Source organism: Poecile atricapillus, chromosome 1, assembly GCF_030490865.1.
Source record: "Poecile atricapillus isolate bPoeAtr1 chromosome 1, bPoeAtr1.hap1, whole genome shotgun sequence".
Classification (NCBI taxonomy): domain Eukaryota; kingdom Metazoa; phylum Chordata; class Aves; order Passeriformes; family Paridae; genus Poecile; species Poecile atricapillus.
In genome coordinates, this window is record NC_081249.1 from 123,926,627 (window position 1) to 123,950,284 (window position 23,658).

A 23,658-nucleotide genomic window follows, 5' to 3' on the forward strand; every position below is an offset into this window, starting at 1 on the left:
AACCTACTGGGATCTAGGTGGACACCAGGATGCTGCCAGGCACTTGGAGGGGCACCACAGCAGATAGACCCAAGGGTGGAGCTGGTGCTGGGACCAGTGGGCCCCGAGACTGGTGGGCACTGGGATGGGCAGCACTGGAGGTCCTAGAGGTGATGCCATGGCAGCACCAGGCAAGGAGGAGTACTGGGGGCACTTGTCCCCTCCTCCTGTGCCTCACAGAGCCCCAGCTCCCAGATTCCCATTACTCTCTGACTGCCGTTATTCCCCAACTCTCACTGTCATTCCCAACCCCCGGGAACATGCTGTGCCAGGCTGGGAGCATCCTACATCCCGCAGGCACTAGGATGAGCAGCCGCACCGCGCCGTGCTATGAATTATTGAGGCAGGTAGAGCATTGCCTTGGCCCCATGCCACCTTCCTCCTTCCACGGGTGGGACAGGCGGCTCTGGTTTCTCCTGAGCCACGGCGGGGCCTGGAGACCTTTGGACCATGACGTGAGCACCGGGAAGCCCTTAAGAGGCGGTGCAGGGCACGGGGCACAAGCAGCCGCACGCCTGCAGCCATGACCATCCCCATCGCCAAGTCCTTCTATGACCTGAGCGCCACCTCCTTGCAGGGGGAAAAAGTGGATTTTGGTGTTTTCCGGGGCCGCGTGGTCCTGATCGAGAACGTGGCTTCGCTCTGAGGCACCACGGTGCGGGATTACACCCAGCTCAACCAGCTCCAAGCCCGCTACCCCCGGCGGCTGGTCGTGCTGGGCTTCCCCTGTAACCAGTTTGGATACCAGGTAAGTCCTATGGGCTACAAGGCAGGGGGTGAGGAGCTGGGAAACACAGGGCTCTGGATTTCTCCTTCCCCACCACAGGAGAATGGCACCAACGAGGAGATCCTCAACACCCTGAAGCACGTGCGGCCGGGGGGCGGCTTCGAGCCGAACTTCACCCTGTTCCAGAAGTGCCAGGTGAACGGGAACGACACCCATCCCGTGTTCGCCTACCTCAAGGCTCACCTGCCTGCACCGGCTGACGAGGCCGCACACCTGATGGCTGAGCCCCGCTTCGTCACCTGGAGCCCTGTGCGGCGCTCCGATATCTCCTGGAATTTTGAGAAGTTCCTGGTGGGGCCTGAGGGGGAACCGTTCCGGCGCTACAGCCCCCGTGTGCCCACGGCCCAGCTGGAGCCCGACATCCAGCGTCTCCTCAAGCTGGCCAAGTAATCCTAGCTCTGGTGTGATCCTGGCTCTGGTGTGACCCTGGCTCAGGTGTCACCCCGGGATGGCCCCAGCTCTCCGCAGAGTGACAGCCCCCTCCGAAACCTCCATGGGGATGGGGCTTGATGGGGGCAGAGGGTTGGAGCCGCCGGGGCGGCGTGGGCTGGTGGCAATAAATGAGCCGGAGGGAGCGTGCCTGGATCCACGTGGTTTTTGGGAGTGTAAATGGATCCATGACATTTTTGGGAACATACCCATACCCATGTGGGTTTTGGGGGCTTTCAGGGAAAGCAGGAAGAAGGATGCAGCCCTGAGGTGCCAAATCCAGGAAATGGAGGCTCAGGGATAGGTGGGTGCCAGGCCGGCTGCACCCAGTTCCCTGTGGGTGTTGCTTGGCCAGGTGCCATGAGCAGCACTTCACCCACCCCAGGGCAGTGATTTCCCAGCTCCTTCCCGCCTCAGGAATATGGAATTCCCAGCAGGGCAGGGCCAGTTTACAGACCCCAGGGCAGGGGGAAGTGAAACCAACTCCTTGGGAAGGGAAAATGATCCAAGTCCTTCCTCTGCAGGGTTTAGGAGAACACTGGGAGAGTGCAGTGGGCTCTCCAGTGCTGGGAAGGGCCAAGGAGGAATTCCACAGTCCCCTGGGATGGAAGAAGTCCCCTGAATCAGCCCCCAACACCCTTCACCAACTCCAGGGGGGGACGCCCACCCCCAAAATACTCCTGCCTGTGCCACCGAACTGTCACACGTCACATTTATTACTCCACATACACGGGCTCCTGAGGTGGGAGGGGGTGGGAATCCCTTTGGATCCTGTTTTGGGGACTCCTTTAGGTCTTCAGCACATGGGAGGCCTGGGCCGTGGCACTGCATCCCATCCTTGCACTCAGGGTCGGAGCCAAAAGGCTCCAGAAACATGGGAGCATCCAGTGTTGCGTGTTCGCTGCATCCAGGCTGGAAGTTTGGAGGAGCAAATCATGCCAGGGACTGTGTGGTCCCCAGAAATTACAGTGCCAGGGATCTCCCAGAGCTCCTGGAAGCTCATCCTGAGGTATACACAGGGATCAGAACAGCGGGGTCATCTGGCGAGGGTCGTCAGGCAAGATACTGACAGAATCCTCAGCACGGCCGCAGAGCAGGCACAGCATGGTATATTCCTGGGGGAAGGAAAAGGGGGAGGGCTGGAAAAAGGGGGGCTGCCACAGCCCTGCTCCCCCACAGGGAAACTCGAGCCAGATCCGGTACCCGATCCCTGATTGCAATCAGAGCCAGGGGATCTCGTTTCCAGCCCCAGTGGCTCCCCTGAGCCCTTTTTCCGGCCATTTGCTGAATAGGAGATGTGCCAGGAATGAGGAAGGGGGGTCACAGCCCCGTCCCATCACCCACATTCCCACACCAGGTGAGTTGGGCTTCCCCCATAAGGCATGGACTAGTGCTGGGGGGACTCCTGGTAGCCCTGAACACAGGGATACAGCTCTGATTCCTTCAAGACTCTGTCCTGGGGAAGGTGGGAATCAGCGCGTGGAAGGGGGGGTCTGGAATTCCAGAGGCAGAGTCAGGAAGGGCTTTTGGGGGACAAGCGACAAACCTGGTAGTCATCCACCACACTGAAGGTGTACTCATGGCGTGCGATCAGGTGGTGGCAGTTCTTGCACAGGTCTGTGGGGCAGGGGACAATGGGGTGAGAGGACATGGACACTGTCCCTGGCGTATCCCCCCACTCCCAATCTCTTGGGACAAGCCCCAATCCTCTGTGCCTGCCCTCACCCCCGGGGCATAGACGTCCCAGTCCCCAAAACATCAAGGTCCCCAAAATTCCCCCCACAGCAACTCACCCCCCTCAAAGCTCACTGGCAGCTCCCTGATGCTCCTTCTAAAACTTGAGACCCCTTCCCTGAGCATCCACCATTCCCACCCTCAGGGACCCCCAATTTTCCCTACTCAAAGTAATCCTCCCTTAGGTCTCCCCCTCCTTTGACCTCTGAGTCCTCTCCATCACGCCCCAGCCCTCAAGAACCCACATGCCCCCGAGACCCCCCAGAATACAAATGTTACCTCCAAACCTCAACCTTCAAGGCCTCCACCTGTGCCCCCCAGCCCCCAAAGGTCGCCTCCAGCCCTCTCTAACCCTCGAGATCGCCCAAGCTCCAGACTCCACAAATCCCCCAGAGCCTTCAGCATCCGTCAAGACCTTCAAGACCCAAGGTCCCCCAGAGCACTCAACACCCCCGGAGCCCCGACCCCTCCCAGCCCTCAAACCTTCAGCGATTCCTGAGCCCCAAGGATGGCTCAGGGATCCCCCAAATGTCGCCCTCAAGAGCCCCAGACCCCAAAGGTCCCCTCAGGCCCCCCAACCCTCAAGAACCCCAAGGCTCCCCCCGCGGGCCCTCATCCCCCCGGTGCCCCTCGCCGCACGGTCATAGGTGACGATCTCCTCCCCGCCGTCCAGGTCCGCGGCCCGGTTGCCGACGAGCACGAAATCCCGGCGGCCGCACTGCGCGCACCCCACGAAGTTCAGGAGGAAAGATCCACCCTCCAGGCAGGTGGTGCCCTAGGGCGGGAGCACAGGCTGGGGCTGGGACCGGGACCGGCACCGGCACCGGGACGGGGACTGGCACCGGCGCCCCCCGCGCCCGCCCTCACCCGCTCCGGGTACTCGGTGCCCACACAGCCGCCGCACATCTCGCGCCGCCGTCCCCTGCAAATGTCGCGAGATCTGGGCCGAGGGGCGGGGCTCAGTGACGGGGCGGGGGCCGAGGCGCAGGGTGTGGGCGTGTCCTGTTGCGTGAGCCCAGTGGGCGTGGCTTGATAGAATGGGCGGGGCCTAAGGGCCCGTGGCTAGCTTGGGGCTAGCAGGAATAATTGGGGAGTCTGGACTAGTCGGGCACTCAGGGCCAGTGGGGGATACTTGCATCTACCTGGGTGCACCCAAGGCTAGTGGGGGACACCTGGAGTGACCTGGGAAGGGTTCAGGGCTATCTAGGACTAGCGAAGGGCACCTAGGGCTAGCTGGGAGCAGCATGGGATTAGCTGGGAGATATCCAGGGCTAGTTGGAGACCCTGGGAAGTACCTGGGGGGCATCCAGGGATAGTGGGGGACACCCAGGACTAGCTGGGGGACATTCAGGGCCAACTGTGGGGTGTTGGTAATTGGCTGGGGGACACCCTGGATTAGTAGGAAACACCCAGGGGCAGGTGTGGGGGTGCCTGTGACTCGCTGAGGGACGTCCACGAATAGTGGGGGGACACCCAGGGCTGATTGTAGGGCGGCTTGGGCTAGCTGGGGGTCATCCAGGGCTAGCTGGGGACTGCCTGGGTTTGATGGAGGACACCAAGGACTAGCTGGGAGACATCCAGGGCTGGTGAGGGTCACCCAGGGCTAATTATGGGGTACCTGGGACGATTTCAGGAACTCACAGGGCTGGTGGGGGACACCTAGGGCTAGCTGAGGGATGCCTGGGACTAGCTGGGGGGCATCTAGAGCTAACGGGGGACACGGGCTGGCCGCGGGGGATGGCCGGGTACCCCCGCCGGTGTCGGCGGGGCGCTGCGCCTCTCCGCAGCCTGCAGGTGCCGGTGCCGCCGGCGCTGCTGCCGGTACTGCCGGTGCTGCTGCCAATGATGTTGCCGCCAACGGTGCTGCCGATGCCGGTGCTGCCGGGGTCGGTGCTGCTGCCGGTGCCGGTGGCGCTGGCGGCCGGGGGGCGCCGCTGTGCTGCATTGCGGGGCGGGCGGCCCGTCCCCGTCCCCGTCCCTGCGCCCATCCCCGTCCCCGCCCGGTCGGCTCGGCCCGGCCCTCCCGGGGGGAGCGGGGCTACGGGGCCGGGCAGCGCCGCCGGCTCCGGGTAGGAATGTCCCTGGCGCCCAGATGTTATTTATATCCCGGTGCAGGGCGGCTCCGCTCCCCTCGCCCCGCTCCCGCGCCGGCCCCGCCGCCGCCGCCGCCGCCGCTCGCCCGCCGCCCCGCGCAGGTGAGACCCCGCGGCACCGGGATGCGCCGCTCCGGGGAACACGGGAGGGACCGGAGGACAGCGGGAGGCGCCGGTCCCCGGGGACGCGGTTAGGGGGGAGCACCGGCAGGCGCTGCCCGCCCCGGGGATACCGGGAGGGGGGTGCGGCACCGAACACCGGACGCGGTACCGGGGTAGGGGTGGGGGGACCGTGGGCATGGAGGAAAGTTTGGTGGTGAAGTTTGGGGGTGAAGAGCCCTCCGGGGAGCCTGAACCTCCTTTTCGCCCTGCCGCGGGGGGTCTGCTGTCACCCCGTGTCCCTCGGGGCTGCTCTCCGGAAGGACGGGGCGGGCGAGTGGCGGTGACTTTCTAGGGACACCCCGGGGACAGCCCGGGGACAGTGTGGGGACACCCTGGAGACACTTTTCCTGGGGTGCCAACCCCTGGAGGGCTCCTCACACCAGTCATTGGTGCTTCCAGCACTGTTGGGACACAGTGGAAAAGCCGAGTCCTCAGGGTCTTGGTGGGACACATCACCCAACCCACCTCATCCCCCAGTTTTTAGCAGCTGAGCAAACCGGAGTTCCTGGGAAGGGTTTTTGGGGTGCCGTGCCCTTGGGCCCCCTTGTCCCAGTGCCAGGAGGATGCTCACGGGTGGGCGTTGGGCTGGGGGAATTCTTACCCTCACCCCAATAACCTAGGGGTCCCCCAGGCCTGATTTCCCAGCTTTTCCCTTTATAAACCTCCCAGACCAGAGGTTTGGGGTGCCCTGGGAGACGGTGGCAAGCACAGGAGACTCAGAAAATCCTGCTGGGTGTCAGCATGGCCCCCCACAGAGTATTTTATAGCTGTCATGTGGTTTTGGGGCACTTTCTGGTGATTTTGGGGTGCAGGGGAGGGGCAGCTCCTAAGAAGGGAGTGGGGCTCGGCTGGCACCGTGCTCAGGGGAGGCCTATTTATAGCCAAAAATGTCTGGAGTGTCAGCACGTGTGCGTGTCACCGGCTTGGGTGACATGGGACAGTCCTGGCACGGCCGGCATGTGGCCCTGGGGAAGCCCAAATTCTCCTGGCGGGTGGGACTGTGGCCGGGGAGCCCTGGCCAGGGCAGGGCATCGCAGGCGGAGGAGCTGTGCCGTGCCTTTCCGTGCCCAACTGCCCCGTGCTGAGCCGTGCAGCCGTGCCGAGAGGAACCATCTGCTCCCGGCCCTGGCCCTGCACCTGGCAGGCAGGAGACTGTTGGGGGGCTGGGGGAATGCCCCCCAGCTCCTGCCCCTTCCCAGCCAGAGCATGGCTGCTTGTGGACATGGAGGAGATGTCAAATCCAAGTGTTTTGATGAAGTGGAGCAATGGGGACATGCCCGGCTCTGGGTGACGGTGATGGGGCAGAATTTTGGGGTGTTTTGGGGGATTCTGATGAGTTTCTGTGCACTGGAAATGGGCTTTCCGGCAGCATGCTGTGGCTGTGAGGGATGAGCCAGGGAGTAGGTTTGAGGGTGCCATAGGTGCCAGGTGCCAACCACTGCCCCGGCCGTCCTTGTGGTGTTGGGGGACATTCCCTATGCCCGGCGGGGGGACCGTGGTGGTGGCACGGTGCCAGCCCCTCACCGGGAAGTGCTGATTCACCGTGCCGAGCCACTGGCCAGGGAAGGCGACGCTGCCCGGGCCACGGCCGCAGGATGCTGGCGGCAAGGCCGGCATGCTGGCAATCCCGGCTTTCCGCACGCTGAGCGGGAGGAATGACAATTCCCGGGTGGCGGGTGCTGGTGGCGGCGTGGCTGTGGCAGGGAGGGATGCTCAGAAGGCGCCGGTGCGGCGGAGGGAGATTTAAAGGGTGGGTGAGCGCCCGCGCTCGTAATGCTCCCATGGGCCTGCTGTAGCTCCCTTCGGCGTCATCTCCTCCTCCTCTTCTTCCTCCTCCCCCTCCTCCTCCTCCTCCTCCTCCTCCTCCTCCTCCTCCTCTTTCTCCTCCTTGAATGCTTGCAGCCATGGCCCCGCTGCTGTGTTGTCGGGGACACAGTCAGAAGTCAGGTATCCTGCAGAGACCTGACACAACTTAGCACACTCATCCTGCTGGCGGTCCCTGAAGTTTTGGGGGGAAAATCCCCAAATTTGGTCTCTCACAGGGCTTTCCTGCCAGGGCAACTGGGTGCTCTGGCAGAGGCACAGAGTCATGGCATGAGGGGCTGCAGGGTCAGCTCCAGCACCCTCCTGCCTGCTCTGGTACACACCTGCATGGCCCTGCACCCACTCGTGTGCCTGTTGTGTGTGTCCCATGGTGTGTTCCTGCATGTCCTTTCTCAGGCATACACACTCTGGCACATTTCTACTTGTCCTTGTTCACCTGTGTATGCTCTGGCATGTCCCTGTGTGTCCTTGCTCACAGGCACACACTGTCACACTTCTGTGTGTCCCCGTTCACATGTGGATGCTGTGACAAGTCCCCTGCGTGTCCTGGCTCACAGGTACACACTCTGCCACCCTTCTCCATGCCCTTCCTCACATTTGCACATGTTGGTGTGCTCCTGTGTGTCCTTGCTGTGCTGCTCACACTCCTGCACGCTTCTCCATGTCCTTGCACGCTCCCGGTGCCTCCAGGTCCAAGCCAAGGCCCTGTCTGTGCCGCCCTGATTAGGGTATGGAGTTGGGGTGTGGAGTTGGGGTGTGGAGCTGGGGTGTGGCACAGCCTGGGCTGCCCTGATAACCCTGCCAGGGGGGACCTGGGGGATGTCCGGGGTGTCCAAGGGGGGACCTGGGGTCCCATGGGTTGTCACAGCTCACGGGGACAGCAGGGATTTGGGGCAGATGGGATTCCCCCTGGCACCCACAATGAGGGCTCTGCGCAGCTCTGGGTCGCAGGGGAGGTCCTGGACACGCTGCTGGCTGTGGGGAGCCCCAGCCCATCTCCTTGCACCCCTCAGGGGCCCCAGCAGCCACGGACAGCTGCTCAGAGGCATTTTTAGATATCAGCCATGTCCTATCTGTGTCTCAAATGACCCCGGGGGTGGCTGGCTCTCCCCTGCCGGCAGCTGCCACCCACTTTCTGCCACCAGTGCTGGTGAAGCCCCTCTGCGGCGCAGGGATCGGAGTGGGGGTGAGCAGCAGCCCCTTCCCTGGGGGCATCCAAGGATTGGGGGAAAACCTCTGGGGACCTGGGCTGGGGTTTCAGCTGGGCAGAGGGACCTGGGTGGGGACGCAGCACCATAAATAGCCATTAGCCCAGCTCGTCAGGGCTCAGCACGGGGGTCCTGGAGCGGGCAGCTGCCAGGTGCCCCCCCAACACCTGGGTGGGGCGAGGCTAAATCCCTCTGAGCAGCTTATCCCGGGGCTCTGAGCCGCAAATCCCCACGTGCCGCGGGGCCGGTGAGCCGCTGTGGCCGCACCGATGCTCACGGTCCCGCTGTCCCCCAGGGGCCTCTCACCAGTAGCCGACGGCCAGTGGGCCGGGGCACACTGGGACCATGACCTCGGCCAATGACTACGAGCAGCTGGAGCTGCAGCAGCAGTACAGCCGCATCAATGTCCGCTGGGACGCGTCTGACGATGAGCTGGACAACGACAACAGCTCCGCGCGGCTCTTCGAGCGCTCCCGCATCAAAGCCCTGGCAGGTGGGTGGCAGGTCCCCTCGGTCCCACCTGGGTTGTCCCCACTGTCGGTGACACCGTGCCCGCTGTCCCTGCAGATGAGCGGGAGGCCGTGCAGAAGAAAACCTTCACCAAGTGGGTGAACTCGCATCTGGCTCGTGTCACCTGCCGCATCTCGGACCTCTACATGGACCTCCGGGATGGGCGGGTGCTCATCAAGCTGCTGGAAGTGCTGTCAGGAGAGCTTCTGGTAGGAATTTCATCCAGCTGGAGACCCTGTGGCCTGCCATGCCACGCCACACCATCTCTCTAGGTGTTGGCCAAGGGTTGGGGTGGCAGCATGGGCGTGGGGGTGTCCCCGGGCAGGGCTTGGGGTACGTGGTGTGGAAGGGAGGGTGCTGAGCACTGTCACGCCCCAGCCCAAGCCCACCAAGGGCCGGATGCGGATCCACTGCCTGGAGAATGTGGACAAGGCGCTGCAGTTCCTGAAGGAGCAGCGGGTGCACCTGGAGAACATGGGCTCCCACGATATCGTGGATGGCAACCACCGCCTCGTCCTTGGCCTCATCTGGACCATCATCCTCCGCTTCCAGGTGAGGACAGGTGGTTTGGGGCATCCCCCTGCTCCACACCTCATCCCCAGGTGGGAGCCATCCTCCATGGAACTGCTGTTACAAGCCCAGAATGTTCTTTTGCCCCCAGATCCAGGACATCATTGTGGAGACGCAGGAGGGCCGGGAGACACGCTCTGCCAGGGATGCACTTCTGCTCTGGTGCCAGATGAAGACAGCAGGGTAGGTGGTGGGATCACCAGGTGACTGTGTCAAGGCCCAGGAGTGTCCAGAGGGTGACAGTGACACCCTGTCCCCATCGCAGGTACCCCCACGTGAATGTCACCAACTTCACCTCAAGCTGGAAGGACGGGCTGGCCTTCAATGCCCTCATCCACAGGCACAGGTAGGTGGGACAGCAGGATGCACTGGGGTGGCAGTGGCACCAAGAGATGTCCCACAGGTGTGTCACCGCTGTGTCATGTCCTCTGTCCCCAGGCCTGAGCTGGTTGACTTCCAAAACCTGACCAAATCCAATGCCCGGCACAACCTGGAGCATGCGTTCAGCGTGGCAGAGCGGCACCTGGGCATCACTCCTCTCCTTGACCCCGAAGGTGAGGCAGTTGCTGCCAGTCCTCATGCCTCAGTTTCCCCAGGGACATTCCCAGGCTCCATGAAGCACAGAGAGGTTCTCAGTACATGGAAGGAGGGCCTGGGTGGGCACAGGAGGGACCTATGAAGCCTGTGAGGTGGGTTTAGGTTGGGTCAGGAGTGACACCTCTCGCTCACACCGGGCAGATGTGTTCACGGAGAACCCTGATGAGAAGTCCATCATCACCTACGTTGTGGCCTTCTACCACTACTTCTCCAAGATGAAGGTGCTGGAGGTGGAGGGAAGGCGCCTGGGCAAGGTAGGAACAGTACTGAGGCGGTCAGGGGTGTTCTCTTGGGGTGCTGGCCCCTCATACTCACCCTGATCCCACTGCAGGTCATTGAGCACGCCAAGGAGACAGAGCGGATGATCGAGGGCTATGGGGGGCTGGCGTCCGACCTGCTCACCTGGATTGAGCAGACCATCGCCTCCCTCAACAGCCGCAGCTTCGCCAACTCGCTGGCTGGCGTGCAGCACCAGCTGCAAGCCTTCAGCACGTACCGCACTGTGGAGAAGCCCCCCAAGTAAGAGCCCCCTGCTCCCCATGCCCGCCCCCATTGGGCATGCCCATCCCAAGGCTGCCTAACACTCAGCATTCTCTGGGCCAGGTTTCAGGAGAAGGGCAACCTGGAGGTGCTGCTCTTCACCATCCAGTCGCGGATGAGGGCCAACAACCAGCGCGTCTACACCCCACACGAGGGGCGCCTGGTCTCTGACATCAACCGGGTATGGGCTCTGTCTGCTGTGGTAGCTGGGGGCTGTCTCCTGTGGTCATGTCGGGTCCATCTCCTGGGGAAAACTGAATTCCTCTTCTGAGGCAGACTGGGTCCAGCCCTGAGCAGTTCAGGTCCTTGGCCAGGCTGGGATGGGTCCGAGGGCAAGTTGAGTCCATTTCCTGAGGCAGTTCAGGTCCATCCCAGGACATGCTGAATCCATACTGGGACAGGACTGATCCATCCCATGGCAGGTTCTGTTCCTCCACCTGGGGGTCATGATGGGGTGGGTGAGTGGGGGGATGTGGGATATGGGTGCCACCTGTCTAGTGCTGCCTTCCCCCAGGCCTGGGAGCAGCTGGAGAAAGCGGAGCATGAGCGGGAGCTGGCGCTGCGCAATGAGCTGATCCGTCAGGAAAAGCTGGAGCAGCTGGCACGGCGCTTCGACCGCAAAGCAGCCATGCGGGAGGCCTGGCTGAGCGAGAACAAGCGCCTGGTGGCCCAGGTGAGGAGGGAGACCACCCACACCAGGGACCCCCACCCTGGGGAACTCACCCGAGCCTCACCACGGGCTCTGTGCCGGGGCAGGACAACTTTGGGCAGGATCTGGCGGCGGTGGAGGCGGCCAAGAAGAAGCACGAGGCCATCGAGACAGACACAGCTGCCTACAGGGAGAGGGTGCAGGCCATCGAGGCTGTGGCCAAGGAGCTGGAGCTGGAGGGCTACCACGACATCCAGCGCATCAACGGGAGGAAGGACAACATCCTGCGGCTCTGGGAGCAGCTCCTGGAGCTACTGGCTGCCCGGCGCCAGCGCCTGGAGATGAACCTCACCCTGCAGCACCTCTTCCAGGAGATGCTCCATTGCATCGACTGGATGGATGAGGTCAAGGTGAGCTGTGGGCATTGGGTGTCACCATGGGTGAGGTGTCTTTGTCCCACCAGGTGTTGGTGGGAGTTCACTGGGGAGGGAGTTCATGTTGGGGTGCTGGTGCTGAGTTTTGGGTGTCAGTGTGTAATGGCTGAGGGTCTCCTGCAGGTGAAGCTGGCATCTCCCGAATCTGGGAAGCACCTTCTGGAAGCGGAGGAGCTGCTGCAGACCCACCGTCTGCTGGAGGCTGACATGGCCGTACAGGCAGAGAAGACCCGGGCCATCAGTGCTGCCGCCCTCCGCTTTGCCGACGCTGAGGGTGGGTGTGCCAGGATACCCCTGCATCCCTGGCATGGCCAAGGGAAAGCAGGACGCTGTACTGACGAGCACCCACCCTGCTCCCTGCTCAGGCTATCGTCCCTGCGACCCCAAAGTCATCCGGGACCGCGTGAGCCACCTGGAAATGTGCCGGCGAGAGCTGCAGGTACTGGCGGCGCGGAGGAGAGCCTTGCTGGAGCAATCGCGCTCCCTCTGGACCTGCCTGTGGGAGCTGGACGAGGCAGAGAGCTGGATCAAGGAGCAGGAGCAGCTCTACTCTTCCCTGGACTTCGGGAAGGACCTGCCCGGCGTGCTGCTGCTCCAGCGCCGGCACGCTGCCTTCGAGGCCGAGATGCGGAGCCGGGGCGGGCGGCTGGAGCAGACGCTGGCGGTGGGCGAGGGGCTGGCGGCAGCGGGCCGGGCGGCCGAGCGGCTGCGGGAGCGGGGGGCGGCCGTGCGGGCGCTGTGGGCGCAGCTGGAGGAGCTGGCGGCGTTCCGACGGCGCGGCTTGCGGGAAGCCGAGGGCTTCTTCCAGTTCCAGGCGGAGGTGGAGGAGCTGGCAGAGGGGCTGCAGGATGCGCGCCGGCGGGCGGCCGCCGAGGAGCTGGGCCAGGATGAATCCCGCACTCTTGTCCTGCTGCGGCAGCACCAGGAGCTGCTGGACGAGCTGGCGGCCGCCCGGGAGCAGCTGGACAGGCTGGCTCAGCAGGCCGAGGGCTTTCCGCCGGAGCTGCGTGCCGGTCCCGAGGCGCAGAGCCGGCTGGCGGCCCTGCGGGAGCTGCACGCCGAGGCGGCCGCGCTGGCCGAGCGCCGCGGCCGCCAGCTGCAGGATGCCCTGGACCTCTACACTGTTTTTGGGGAGAGCGACGCCTGCCATCTCTGGATGGGCTCCAAGGAGACCTGGCTGGGAGAGCTGGAGGTGCCGAAGGCGCTGGAGGACCTGGACGTGACGCAGCGCAGGTAGGAAGGATCCACCGCCACCCTGCCGTGCCCTGTCCTGAGTTGCTGCTCGTTCTAAGCACGGATGTTCCCGCAGGTTGGACGGGCTGGAGCAAGACATGGCCACCGTGGCTTCCCAGATCGCCGCAGTCAACCAGGCAGCCGACGGGCTCCTGGCCAGCGGGCACCCCCGGAGCCCCCAGGTCCGGCAGTGCCGGGAGCAGCTCAACGAGAGGTGCGGTGTCGGGCGGTGTCGGGGCGGGTGGGTGACACGGTGACGGTGGCCCCCGCCATCCCCCGCCTCTGTCCCGCAGGTGGGGCCGGTTCCGGGAGCTGGTGTCGGAGCGCCGGCGGGCGGTGGGCTCGGCGCTGCGCCTCCTCAACTACAACCTGGAGTCGGAGGAGACCCAGAAATGGCTGCGGAGCAAAGCCCGAGCGGTGGAAGCCACGGCCGAGCTGGGCCGCGACCTGGCCGGCGTCCTGGCCACCCAGCGCAAGCTCTACGGCATCGAGCGGGAGCTGGCAGTGGCCCAAGACCGCCTAGCCGCCCTGCGCTCCCAAGCCGAGCGCCTGGCCGAGGAGCGGCCCGAGGCGGCCACGGAGGTGGCCCAGAAGCTGGCGATGGCCACGTCCGCCTGGGATGAGCTGCAGGCGGCCCTGGCAGAGCGTGCGGCGTCCCTGGGGGAAGCCGGGCAGCTCCGGAGTTTCCTGCAGGACCTGGATGACTTCCAGGCGTGGCTCTTCGGCGCTCAGAAAGCCGTGGCGGCCGTCGATGAGGTGCCGGCGTCGCTGTCGGAGGCAGAGGAGATGCTGCAGCGGCACGAAGCGGCCCGGCGCGACGCCGAGGAGCATGCGGGAGCCTTTGCTGCCTTGGCGGAGGCGGGGGAGCGGGTGCTGGGGGGGCAGACGGACCCCGAATACGAGGGGCTGCGGCAGCGCCTGGGCGGCGTGAAGGACGGCTGGGCTGCCCTGGGCAAGATGGCAGAGGCTCGGAAGCGCTTCCTCACCCAGTGCCGCAACTTCCAGGAGTTCCTTCGTGACACCAAGCAGGCGGAGATCCTCCTCACCAAGCAGGTGGGTGCTCAAGCGATGTCCTTTGGGATTGTCTCTTGGCTCATGAGCACCCCAAAAATGGGTGTTGGTGCACTGATCCCTTGCTGTGCCCCTCAGGAGTACACGCTGTCCCACTTGGAGCTGCCCTCCACGCTGGAGGGCTCGGCTGCTGCCCTGCACCGCTTCCAGAACTTCCGTGCTGGTGTGGAGAGCAACTCCAAGAAGGTCCCGGAGGTGGTGGTTGGTGGCACCAAGCTGGTGGCTGAGGAGAACATCTTTGCCGAGAAGATCTCCGAGAAGTGCCGAACTCTCCAGGAGCGGTGAGTCCGGCACAGGGCTGGCGGGTGGGTGGGCAGCGTGCGGGCAGCAGGGCTGATGCTCCACATCCATGGTTCCCTGCCAGGCATGGAGCCGTCATGGACAAGGTGGAGGAGGCAGCGGGTTTGATGCAAGACAACCACGACCTACAGACCTTCCTGCAGAGCTGCCGCGAGGTAGGAATGCAACGTGGTGGGGATCCCTGGGGAATCCCCAGCAGCTGAGCACTGACACCCCTTCCCTGCAGTTTGATGCCTGGGTGGATGAGAAGATGCTGATGGCTCAGGATGTCTCCTATGGAGAAGCCCGTGGCCTCCACAGCAAGTGGCAGAAGCACCAGGCATTCATGGCTGAGCTGGCACCCAACCAGAGCTGGCTGGAGAAGATTGAAGCGGTGGGTGGCAGCACCATGATTGGAGATGGGGAACAGAGTTGGGGAAGAATCTGGAGCATGAGGGAGCTGGGAGGCTCAGCCTGAAGAAACGGAGGCTCAAGGAGGACCTTCTTGGTCTCTACAACTCCCTGACAGGAGGGTGCAGCCAGCTGGGGTTTGGGCTCTGCTCCCAGGAAACAAGGGAAAGGACAAGAGGAAACAGCCTCAAGTTGCACCAAGGGAGGTTTTGATTGGATATCAGGGAAAATTTCTTCAGGGAAAGGGTTGTGCAGCCTACATGGCACAGACTACCCATGGCAGTAGTAGAATCCCCATCCCTGGAGGGATTTAAAAGCTATGTGAACATGGCATCTGGGGACACGGGTTAGTGGTGGCCTTGGCAGTTCTGGGGGGATGGGTGGACTCTTCCAACCTTAACAATTCCAGGACTCTGGAATGCTCCCAGCCTGCTGCATGGCTGGGATGTGCCCATGCCTCAGTGACCACCCACCTCTCTGCTGTTGCCGCAGGAAGGGACGGAGCTGGCCACGCGCAAGCCGCAGTATGGCGCGGTGGTGACGCAGCGGCTGGAGGAGCTGCGCCGGCGCTGGGCCGAGCTGAGCAGCGCTGCTGAGGACAAGGGCCGGCAACTGTTTGAGGCTGAGCGCTCGGCTCTGTACGCCCGGAGCTATGGGGAGCTGGAGAGCTGGCTGGGGCGGGCGCAGGAGGAGCTGCGCCATGCCGAGAAGGTCAAGGACCTCACTGCCACCAACCTGCTGCTGAAGAGGTTGACGGTGGGTACTGGCACCTCACTGGGTTCTTTGAGAAGGGGCAGGAGGTCCACAGCAATGATGTTTGTCCCCAGATGGGATTTGGGTTCTCCATTTTGGCTCAGATCCCTCACTCACATGGATTTGCCTCGCCAGAGACTGGAAGAGCAAGTGAAAACATGGATGAAGGAGCTGGAGGAACTGGGGCGGCAGGGCACCCCTGCTGCTGGGGATGTGCCAGATACCACCAGGCAGGAGCAGATGCTCCGGCAGCGAGTCCTTGAGCTGCTGGAGCCACTGGAGAGGAAGAGGAAGGAGCTGGAGACTGCTAAGGCCATGTACCAGCTGGGGCGGGATCTGGAGGATGAGACGGTGAGTGTCCTTGCTGTGGCAGGGGCCGGGGGCCTGGGGGTACCCACGGGTGCTGCAGGGGGCTCAGTGGGTGCTCCTTCCCCCAGCTATGGGTGCAGGAGCGGCTTTCCCTGGCGAGGTCAACGGATCACGGCACCGACCTCCCAAGCGTGCAGCGGCTGACCAAGAGGAATGAGGTGAGCCTCGGTACTGCAGCAACAGCCACCATCCCGGGTGGTCCCTCGGGATCCGTCCCATGGGTAACCCTCACTGGGACTTCCTTCCTGCTGGCAGACACTGCAGAAGGAGCTGGCGGGCCATGCCCCCCGCCTGGGTGAGGTGCTGAACCGGGGAGAGGCAGCGGGGAGCGGTGAGGAGCCAGGCCCGGAGCTGGCGGCTCAGGCACAGGAGCTGCGGGCACTGTGGGAGACGCTGCAGGAGGAGGCGGCCGCCCGGCACCAGCGCCTGCGGGAGGCCGAAGAGGCCCAGCAGTACTACATGGATGCTGATGAGGCCGAGGCCTGGGTCAGCGAGCAGGAGCTCTTCATGGGACCCGAGGAGAAACCAAAGGTGAGGATCCCATGTAATGCTCCGTCTTTGTGGGGTCTGTGCTGCACTGGGCTGTGCTTTGCTGGGATGTCCAGTATGGACCCAGGCAGTGCCACATTGTTCTGTTGAACATCATCCACATGTGACACACCGTGATGTCACTCCCGTGCCATTACACACCATCCATCCCATTCCTTGCCATGTCCTGCTGAGCTCACCATTGTCCCCGTGGCATCAGACAGAGCCAGGACATTCCCATAGGGCAGGCACTGAGTCTAGACCCTAGTCCCTGTCCCCCAACCATGCCAGGTGCTGATGACACCGATGTTTTCCATGCCCTAGGATGAGGAGAGCTGCTTGATGATGCTGAAGAGACATGTCCGGCAGCTGCGCTCCATCGAGGACTACGGACAAACCATCAAGGAGCTGGCAGGGAGGGCACAGCAGCTGCTCTCTGCCGGCCACCCCGAGGGGTAGGTGCCACACCACGTGTCCCCTGTCCTTTAGGGTGACCCCATGCCCTCAGCACCCCATGGGTGGGGGGTTTGGCTGGAGCTCTGGCAGTGTCAGCTGCTCCAGGTGGGCTGGGAGGTGGTCAGAGAGGGATATGGGGAGCACAGAGCGGGTCCTTCACCCCCAACCCCCCTGGATGTCAACTCGAGTGGGTCGGGGACATTTTTTCATGGGTGAGAACTGGGTGTCTGTGTGCCGGGGCCGCGCAGGGAGCAGATCATCCGGCTGCAGGGCCAGGTGGACAAGCACTACGCGGGGCTGAAGGAGGCGGCCGAGGAGCGCCGCCGGCGCCTGGAGAACATGTCCCACCTCTTCCAGCTGAAGCGGGAGGTGGAAGAGCTGGAGCAGTGGATTGCCGAGCGCGATGTGGTTGCTTCCTCCCCGGAGATGGGGCAGGACCTGGACCATGTCATGGTGAGGGTGATGGGGTGGATGTGGCAGTGCCAGCAGGTGGCTTGAGGGGGGAGACTTGACTCTTCTTTTCCCTCCATGCAGCTCCTGCGGGAGAAGTTTCGTGAGTTTGCGCGGGAGACAGGGAGCGTGGGGCAGGAGCGCGTGGACCGGGTGAACCTGACCATTGAGGACCTCATTGACGCGGGGCACATCGAGGCGGCCACCATAGCTGAGTGGAAGGACGGGCTGAACGAGAGTTGGGCTGACCTCCTGGAGCTGATCGACACCCGCATGCAGCTCCTCGCCGCCTCCCATGACCTCCACAAATACTTCTACGACGGTGCTGAGCTGCTGGCCCTCATCGCCACCCGGCGCCAGGAGCTGCCCCAGGATCTGGGTGAGGATGCCGGCACAGTGGAGGCTTTCCACCGCATGCACAGCGCCTTTGAGAGGGACCTCCAGCTGCTGGAGGCACAGGTGAGGCTCCAGCCTGACGTGGATGCTCAGCATTCTCTGTGGTCTTGTGGAAGGCATCCCTACCCATGGTGGGAGGCTGGGCTCAATGGTCTTTGAGGTCTCTTCCAACCCAAGCCGTTCTGTGGTTTGTGCAGGTGCAGCAGTTTCGGGAGACGGCAGCACGCCTGCAGACCGCCTATGCCGGGGAGAAGGCGGCTGGAATCCAGGAGCAGGAGCAGGAGGTGTCCCGAGCACTGCAGGAGCTGCTGGAAGCGTGCAGTGGGCGCCGGGCACGGCTGACAGACACAGCTGACAAGCACCGCTTCTTCAGCATGGCACGGGATCTGCTCTCCTGGATGGAGAGCACTGTCCGGCAGATTGAGACACAGGAGAAACCCAGGTATGGATGCACCCAGCAGGCACCTGAGATGGGACATGGAACCAATGGCACCACTGACCCTGGCACCTCTGTGTCCTCAGGGATGTCTCCTCGGTGGAGCTGCTGATGAAATACCACCAGGGAATTAAGGCTGAGGTGGATGCTCGGGGCAAGAACTTCACCAACTGCATCGAGCTGGGCAAGAAGCTGCTGCAGCGCAAGCACCAGGACTCACCAGAGGTGAGGGAATCGGGGATGGGGGGCGGTGGCGGTGATGCCATCTGGGCCACCCCCTAACAGCATCCTCTCACAGATCAAGGTGAAGCTGGTGGAGCTGGTGGACAAGAGGAAAGCCATGATGGAGACGTGGGAGCAGCGCTGGGAGCGGCTGCGGCTGCGTGAGTGCGCTGGGGGTGCCGGGGAGGAATGCGGCAGTGCTGGGGACGGGTGGTCCAGGGGCTGAGCGCTGCCCATCCCTCCCACAGTGCTGGAGGTGTGCCAGTTCTCCCGCGACGCCTCGGTGGCCGAGTCATGGCTCATGGCTCAGGAGCCCTACCTGGCCAGCAGCGACTACGGGCAGACGGTGGATGCGGTGGAGAAGCTGCTGAAGCGGCACGAAGCTTTTGAGAAGTCCTCCGCCACTTGGGAGGAGCGCATTGCTGCCCTCAGGAAGCTGACAACGGTGAGAAAGGCTCGGGATGAGAAACAATGAGGAAGACTCTGTCTGCCCTGCCACAGTCTCTCCCCCATCCCTTAACACCTTCACTCTTTGCCTGGCAGCTGGAGCTCCTGGGTGGGCGGTCTCTGCGTGAGGGGCTGGTGCGGGACGGAACGATGCGCTCCGAAGCTCCTGACTACTGCCTGGATCTGGATGGGGAGCTGGAGGCCGGGTAAGGCATGCCACCATCACTCCATGTGACCAGAGACACTGTTTCCACACCTCTCTTCTCAAACCATTAAGGATGTTTTTAGCATTAAGGGGCTTTTTAGCAATTTGCCTTCTCCAAGCCATAAATTGATGCTGATGAAGAGGAGAGATGAAGGTCAAGCCTCACCCTGACAGGGCTTTCATCCCTCAGTGGAGACAGGAGAGCAGCAGCCAGTCCCATCCCTGTGGGATCACATCTAGGATGGGGATGCTGACTGTCTCCCTGTGCAGGTCCGAGGAGGAGGAGGAAGAGGAGGAGAAGAAGGATGTGAGCACACAGGACACTTCGCTGCCCACTACAGATGGACCAGAGCCGGTCAGTTCTTGAACTTAGCTTTTACCTTCCCTGACGACCATGTCCCTGCATGTCCCACAGCTCCTGGCACTCTCCATGACCCTGACCTCACTGTGTTGACAGATCCCCACATTCCCAGCCTTCACCTTGTCCTTGCCTTGTGTTGAATAAATGTTGAATTACCCCAAAAAGACGAGGTGGGCAGAGGGGCACTGCAGGTCCCCTTTGCCCCAACTCCTGGGGTGACATGGGGGGTGGCACCCATGGTGTATGCGTGTGTCTGGGATCCATGCAGCAGCCAGAGCTGGAGTGTCTGCCCTGGGGCCACCGTGTCACCCCAAGGGACATCATTGCTGTATGGAACATCCAGGAGTATCCTGCGGGGCGTCATCACCCTGTGGGACTTCATCGGAACCGTGCAGGACATCGGCACTCTGCAGGGAATTTTCACCCTGTGGGTCATTGTCACCCTGTGGAGCATCGTCACCCCAAGAGACACAATCACCGTATGGAGCACTGTCACCCCATGGGGCACTTGTCACCCTCTGGGGCATCATTACATCCTGCAGCATTGTCACCCTTCGAGGCAGGCATCATCACCTACAGGGCATTGTCACCGTGTGCCAGCCCCTGTGCTCGCTGCCAGCTCTCTGCTCCTCCCACATGCTCTGCCTGCGCAGGGACACGATGGCTGTCTGTGGCTCTGCCTGCTTGGGGACAGGAACCCCTTCTGCCTCTTCTGCCTGCTTAGGGACATGGGCATCTCCTGGCTCTGCAGGGACCAGATCATTCTCCCCTGCCTGGGGACAGGATCCTCGAGTGCCTGCATGGGAACAAGCTCATTTGTGCCTGATCAGGGACGTGGAGTTCTGGCTCCTCAGGGAGAGTGTACCACTCAGCCTGCTTAGGGACATGGCCACTTTCATCAGCTTGGGGACAGTAGCCCTCTCTACTTACTGCCAGCCTACTCAGGGACATGGGCATCCTCTGGCTCCTTGGGGACAGGAACCCCTTCTGCCTCTTCTGCCTGCTTGGGGACATGGGCATCTCCTGGCTCCTTGGGGCAGGATCATTTCTGCCAGCACAGGGACACGCGCATCTTCTGGCTCCTACGGAAAAGGATACTCTCTGGCTGCTTGGGGACATGACCACTTTCAACTGCTTGGGGACAGGAGTGCTCTCTGCTTACTGCCAGCCTGCTCGGGAACACGGCCATCCTCTGGATCCCTGGGGACCAGATCACTTTCGTCTGTGTGGGGACAGGATCCTTGAGAACCTACTTGGGGACAAGAACATTTCTGCTGGCTTGGGGACGTGGGCATCTCTTTGTGGACAGGGTCCTGCTCTGCATTCTTGGGGACATGGGAATCTTCTGGCTCCTTGGGGACAGCGTGGTCTTTGCCTGCTCAGGAACACAGACACTTCCCCTGCTTGGGAGAAGGAGACCCCTCTACCTGGGACATCTCCTGCCTCTCTGGGAACAAGATCACATTTACCTGCTTGGGGACAAGACCCCTGACTACACATGTGGAGGCAAGATCACTGCTTGCCTGGGTACATGGGCATCTCCTGGCTGCTTGGGGACAGGGGCCATGGCCAAGCCCCTCCTGTGGCACACAGCTGGATGAGTGTCCCCTTCATCAGGCACCACTGATGCCTTGAGATGATGGCACTGATGCCACTGTCCCCATGTCCCCTGGGCTGGTGACTACACTGAGGTGGCTCCCAGGACTTCTCATCTAGCTTGGTTCAACCTCATCATCCTAAATCTGAGGAGACACTGGCACTGAGACTGGGGAGTGCCAGGGCTGGCCCATGTCCCAGCCACTCACTGGGGTCCTCCCAGTGGCCACCAGTTTGTGTGTACTGGAGCTGGTGGCTTCACTGGCACTGTGCTGAGGGTCCCAGCTGATTGTTGGGGTCTTCCCAGTACCCACCAGTTCCCACATACTGGAGCTGGTGGGGTCACTGGCACCGAAATCTGAGGGTCCTAGGGCTGGACCATGTCCCAGCTGCTCACTGAGGTTCTCCCAGTAGCCACCAATTCCTGCACACTGGAGCTGGACATGTGGACACACACACACACATTGCACACTGCACTGAGTCCCAGGGCTGGACCACGTCACAGATCCTCACTGAGGTCTTCCCAATAATCATCAGTTCCCACTCCCTGGATCTGGTAGGGTCACTGGCACTGTGCGGAGGGTCTCAGGGCTGGACTCACTGCAGGATCCCAGACACTCACTGGGGGATCACATCTGGGATGAGGATGCTGAGTGGTTGTCCCAGCAGTCACCAGTTCCCACCTGTCGGAACTGGTGAGGTCGTTGGCATCCAGCCACTCACTGGGGTCTTCCCAGTAAACACCAGTTCCCACATTCCAGAGCTGGTGAGGTCACTGGGAGGGGGACCTGGGGGTGACCCACCCCCAGGCCACCAAACTGAGGTCCATGACCCACTGGTGACAGCACCCCGTGTGCCCAGTACCACCACGGGAGGGGACAACACCTTGCCGTGGGTCCATCAGTGGCAGTGGGTGGGTGACACTGCGGCATAACCACGCTGTTGCCTCGCAACAGCTGGCACCGAGGACAGGTGACGAGGAGCCAGTGTCACCGACCCCACGGCCACCGCGGGAGGAGCCGGAGGAGCCAGCCACGCTGCCCGCCCGTGTCAGCAGCGTCCAACTGGAGGGCTACCTTGGCCGCAAGCACGACCTGGAGGCGGCCACCAAGCGTGCATCCAACCGGTAGGCACAGCAGCGGTGGCGGCGAGCATGGTGTCCCCAGTGGGGCGGTGTCCCCAGCAGGGCGGTGTCCCCGGGGTGACACAGTGCCGGTGCAGGTCGTGGAGCACACGGTACTGCGTCCTACGAGGTGGCCAGCTCGCCTTCTTCAAGGACGCTAAGAGCCGCGCGCTGGGGCTGCCGTGCCAGGGTGAGGAGCCCCTGGGGTTGTGGGACGCCCACTGCGAGGTGCCCGCGGGCTACAAGAAGAAGAAACACGTCTTCAAGCTCAGGTGAGGGCATGGCACCGTGCGGGGTGGCACTGTGGGCATGCATGGCACTGGTGTCTGTGCTCTGTCCCTAGGCTCAGCAATGGCAGCGAGTGGCTGTTCCACGGCAAGGATGAGGTGAGGGGTGGCCTGGGGGGTCACAGGGTGGCTGGTGGAACCCAGGGGGCACAGGGTGGGTGGAGGGTGTGGTGGTGGTGGTGAGCAGTGCCCAAGGGGACACGGGTGGTCAGAGAGGTCCAGAGGGACTCACAGGGTGGCCGGTTGTTCCCAGGGGGACACCAGTGGTGTGCAGAGGTACGTGGGGTGGCTGTAGTTGTCCAGGGGACATGGTGGTGGCCAGCAGTGACCGTGGTACACAGGGATGGCCGGGGGACATGGTCAGCAATGCTCAGAGGGGAAGGGGATGGCCAGGGGTGCCATGAGGACACGGTGAGGGGCTGGCAGTGCCCAAGGGGACATGGGTGCCCATGGAAGACATGGCACACGGGCCATCATCCAGGGGGCCCTGTGGTTGGCTGGGATGCTGCTGAGGGGCCCGGGAAGCCCCCCCTGACCACCCCCCGGTGCCCACAGGAGGAGCTGCAGGCCTGGCTGCAGGGGCTGAGCGCAGCCATCACGGAGTGTCGGGGCAGCCGCGGGAAGGTGCAGAGCCTCCCCCTGCCCATACCCCCGGCCCCCCCCGAAGCCCCCCTGCCCCGCAAGGACAAGGAGAAACGCTTCAGCTTCTTCCCAAAAAAGAAATAACCCCCCTGGATGGCGGTGGGGGGGGAGGGGGTGACACCCCACGTCACGCCATCGGGGCCACGCGTGCGCGGTGCCGGTACAGGTGCCACCGGGTCTAGAGGGGCACGCGGGGGTCACGCGTGGGCAGGAGCCCCCCAGCCCCCACCCCCCGCCACGAGCACACGTGTCAGTGTGCGCAGTGTATATATATATATTTGTATTTATATATATACATACATTTACACGCTTCAGGCGCGCCCCTGCGTGGAGGCGGCCGCAGGTGCCCCCCAGGTGTGCGCCCCCCGTGCCCATACGTGTCCCTGCACGCACACGTCTGCACACGTGTGTCCCCGCATGCAGGTGCACCCCCCGGCCCCCCTCCGCACGCACAGCACAGGTGTGCGCCCCACAGGTGTGCATGGACCCCCCCCAGCACCCGCACGGGGGGCGTGTGGGTGCCCCCCAAAGCCATAACCTCCCCCCCACCACAGCGTATGGGTGCAGAGGGGGGACCCCTCGGCCCCCACGGGCACCAACCAAAGAGCGTCAGCCCATGGGGGCCCCTCTCTGGCACCCCCCATCCCGTGCCCCCCCCTAGCCGGGGTGGGGGGGCCCCCCTGCACCCCGCAGCCAGGCCGAGACACCCTGGGGGGGGCGGGCGACCACAAAGGAACTTTGGGTTCAGTTTGGGGTTTTTTTTCTAATAAAGATGTGAAAGCGAGCGGGGTGCAGTGCTGGGTGCCTGCGGGGCATG

At 63.1% G+C, this 23,658-nt stretch overlaps 3 protein-coding genes across 5 annotated transcripts; 2 read left to right on the plus strand and 1 right to left on the minus strand.

Annotated features, from left to right (window-relative positions):
- Positions 1–380: 380 nt before the first annotated feature.
- Positions 381–1,431, plus strand: GPX2 (glutathione peroxidase 2). Its single transcript, XM_058841246.1, has 2 exons — positions 381–787; positions 866–1,431. Exons 1-2 carry the CDS (start codon positions 563–565, stop codon positions 1,214–1,216), a joined length of 576 nt encoding a protein of 191 aa, XP_058697229.1. The 5' UTR covers positions 381–562; the 3' UTR covers positions 1,217–1,431.
- Positions 1,432–1,953: 522 nt separating this feature from the next.
- CHURC1 (churchill domain containing 1) lies at positions 1,954–3,980 on the minus strand. Its single transcript, XM_058841296.1, has 4 exons — positions 3,857–3,980; positions 3,629–3,764; positions 2,802–2,872; positions 1,954–2,370 (listed from the first exon to the last, which is right to left on the minus strand). The coding sequence occupies exons 1-4, from the start codon at positions 3,893–3,895 to the stop codon at positions 2,278–2,280; spliced, it is 339 nt and encodes a 112-aa protein (XP_058697279.1). The 5' UTR covers positions 3,896–3,980; the 3' UTR covers positions 1,954–2,277.
- A 1,063-nt stretch (positions 3,981–5,043) lies between these two features.
- On the plus strand, positions 5,044–23,625 carry SPTB (spectrin beta, erythrocytic). 3 transcript variants are annotated; one of them, XM_058840991.1, is made up of 36 exons: positions 5,044–5,184; positions 8,572–8,769; positions 8,844–8,995; positions 9,165–9,338; positions 9,448–9,539; positions 9,622–9,702; positions 9,795–9,910; positions 10,095–10,207; positions 10,285–10,472; positions 10,557–10,674; positions 11,008–11,166; positions 11,250–11,552; positions 11,700–11,850; positions 11,942–12,809; positions 12,886–13,023; positions 13,103–13,862; positions 13,959–14,161; positions 14,245–14,335; positions 14,407–14,553; positions 15,063–15,326; positions 15,459–15,674; positions 15,761–15,850; positions 15,948–16,223; positions 16,545–16,675; positions 16,925–17,129; positions 17,211–17,585; positions 17,720–17,964; positions 18,045–18,183; positions 18,257–18,341; positions 18,429–18,625; positions 18,724–18,833; positions 19,103–19,187; positions 21,746–21,915; positions 22,011–22,184; positions 22,256–22,298; positions 22,755–23,625. In XM_058840991.1, the coding sequence occupies exons 2-36, from the start codon at positions 8,622–8,624 to the stop codon at positions 22,923–22,925; spliced, it is 6,978 nt and encodes a 2,325-aa protein (XP_058696974.1). In that variant the 5' UTR covers positions 5,044–5,184; positions 8,572–8,621; the 3' UTR covers positions 22,926–23,625. The 3 variants fall into 3 exon arrangements, with proteins under 3 accessions (XP_058696974.1, XP_058696993.1, XP_058696983.1); XM_058841000.1 differs by lacking the exon at positions 5,044–5,184 and adding an exon at positions 8,121–8,254; XM_058841010.1 differs by lacking the exons at positions 21,746–21,915; positions 22,011–22,184; positions 22,256–22,298; positions 22,755–23,625 and adding an exon at positions 19,462–20,871.
- Positions 23,626–23,658: the final 33 nt, after the last annotated feature.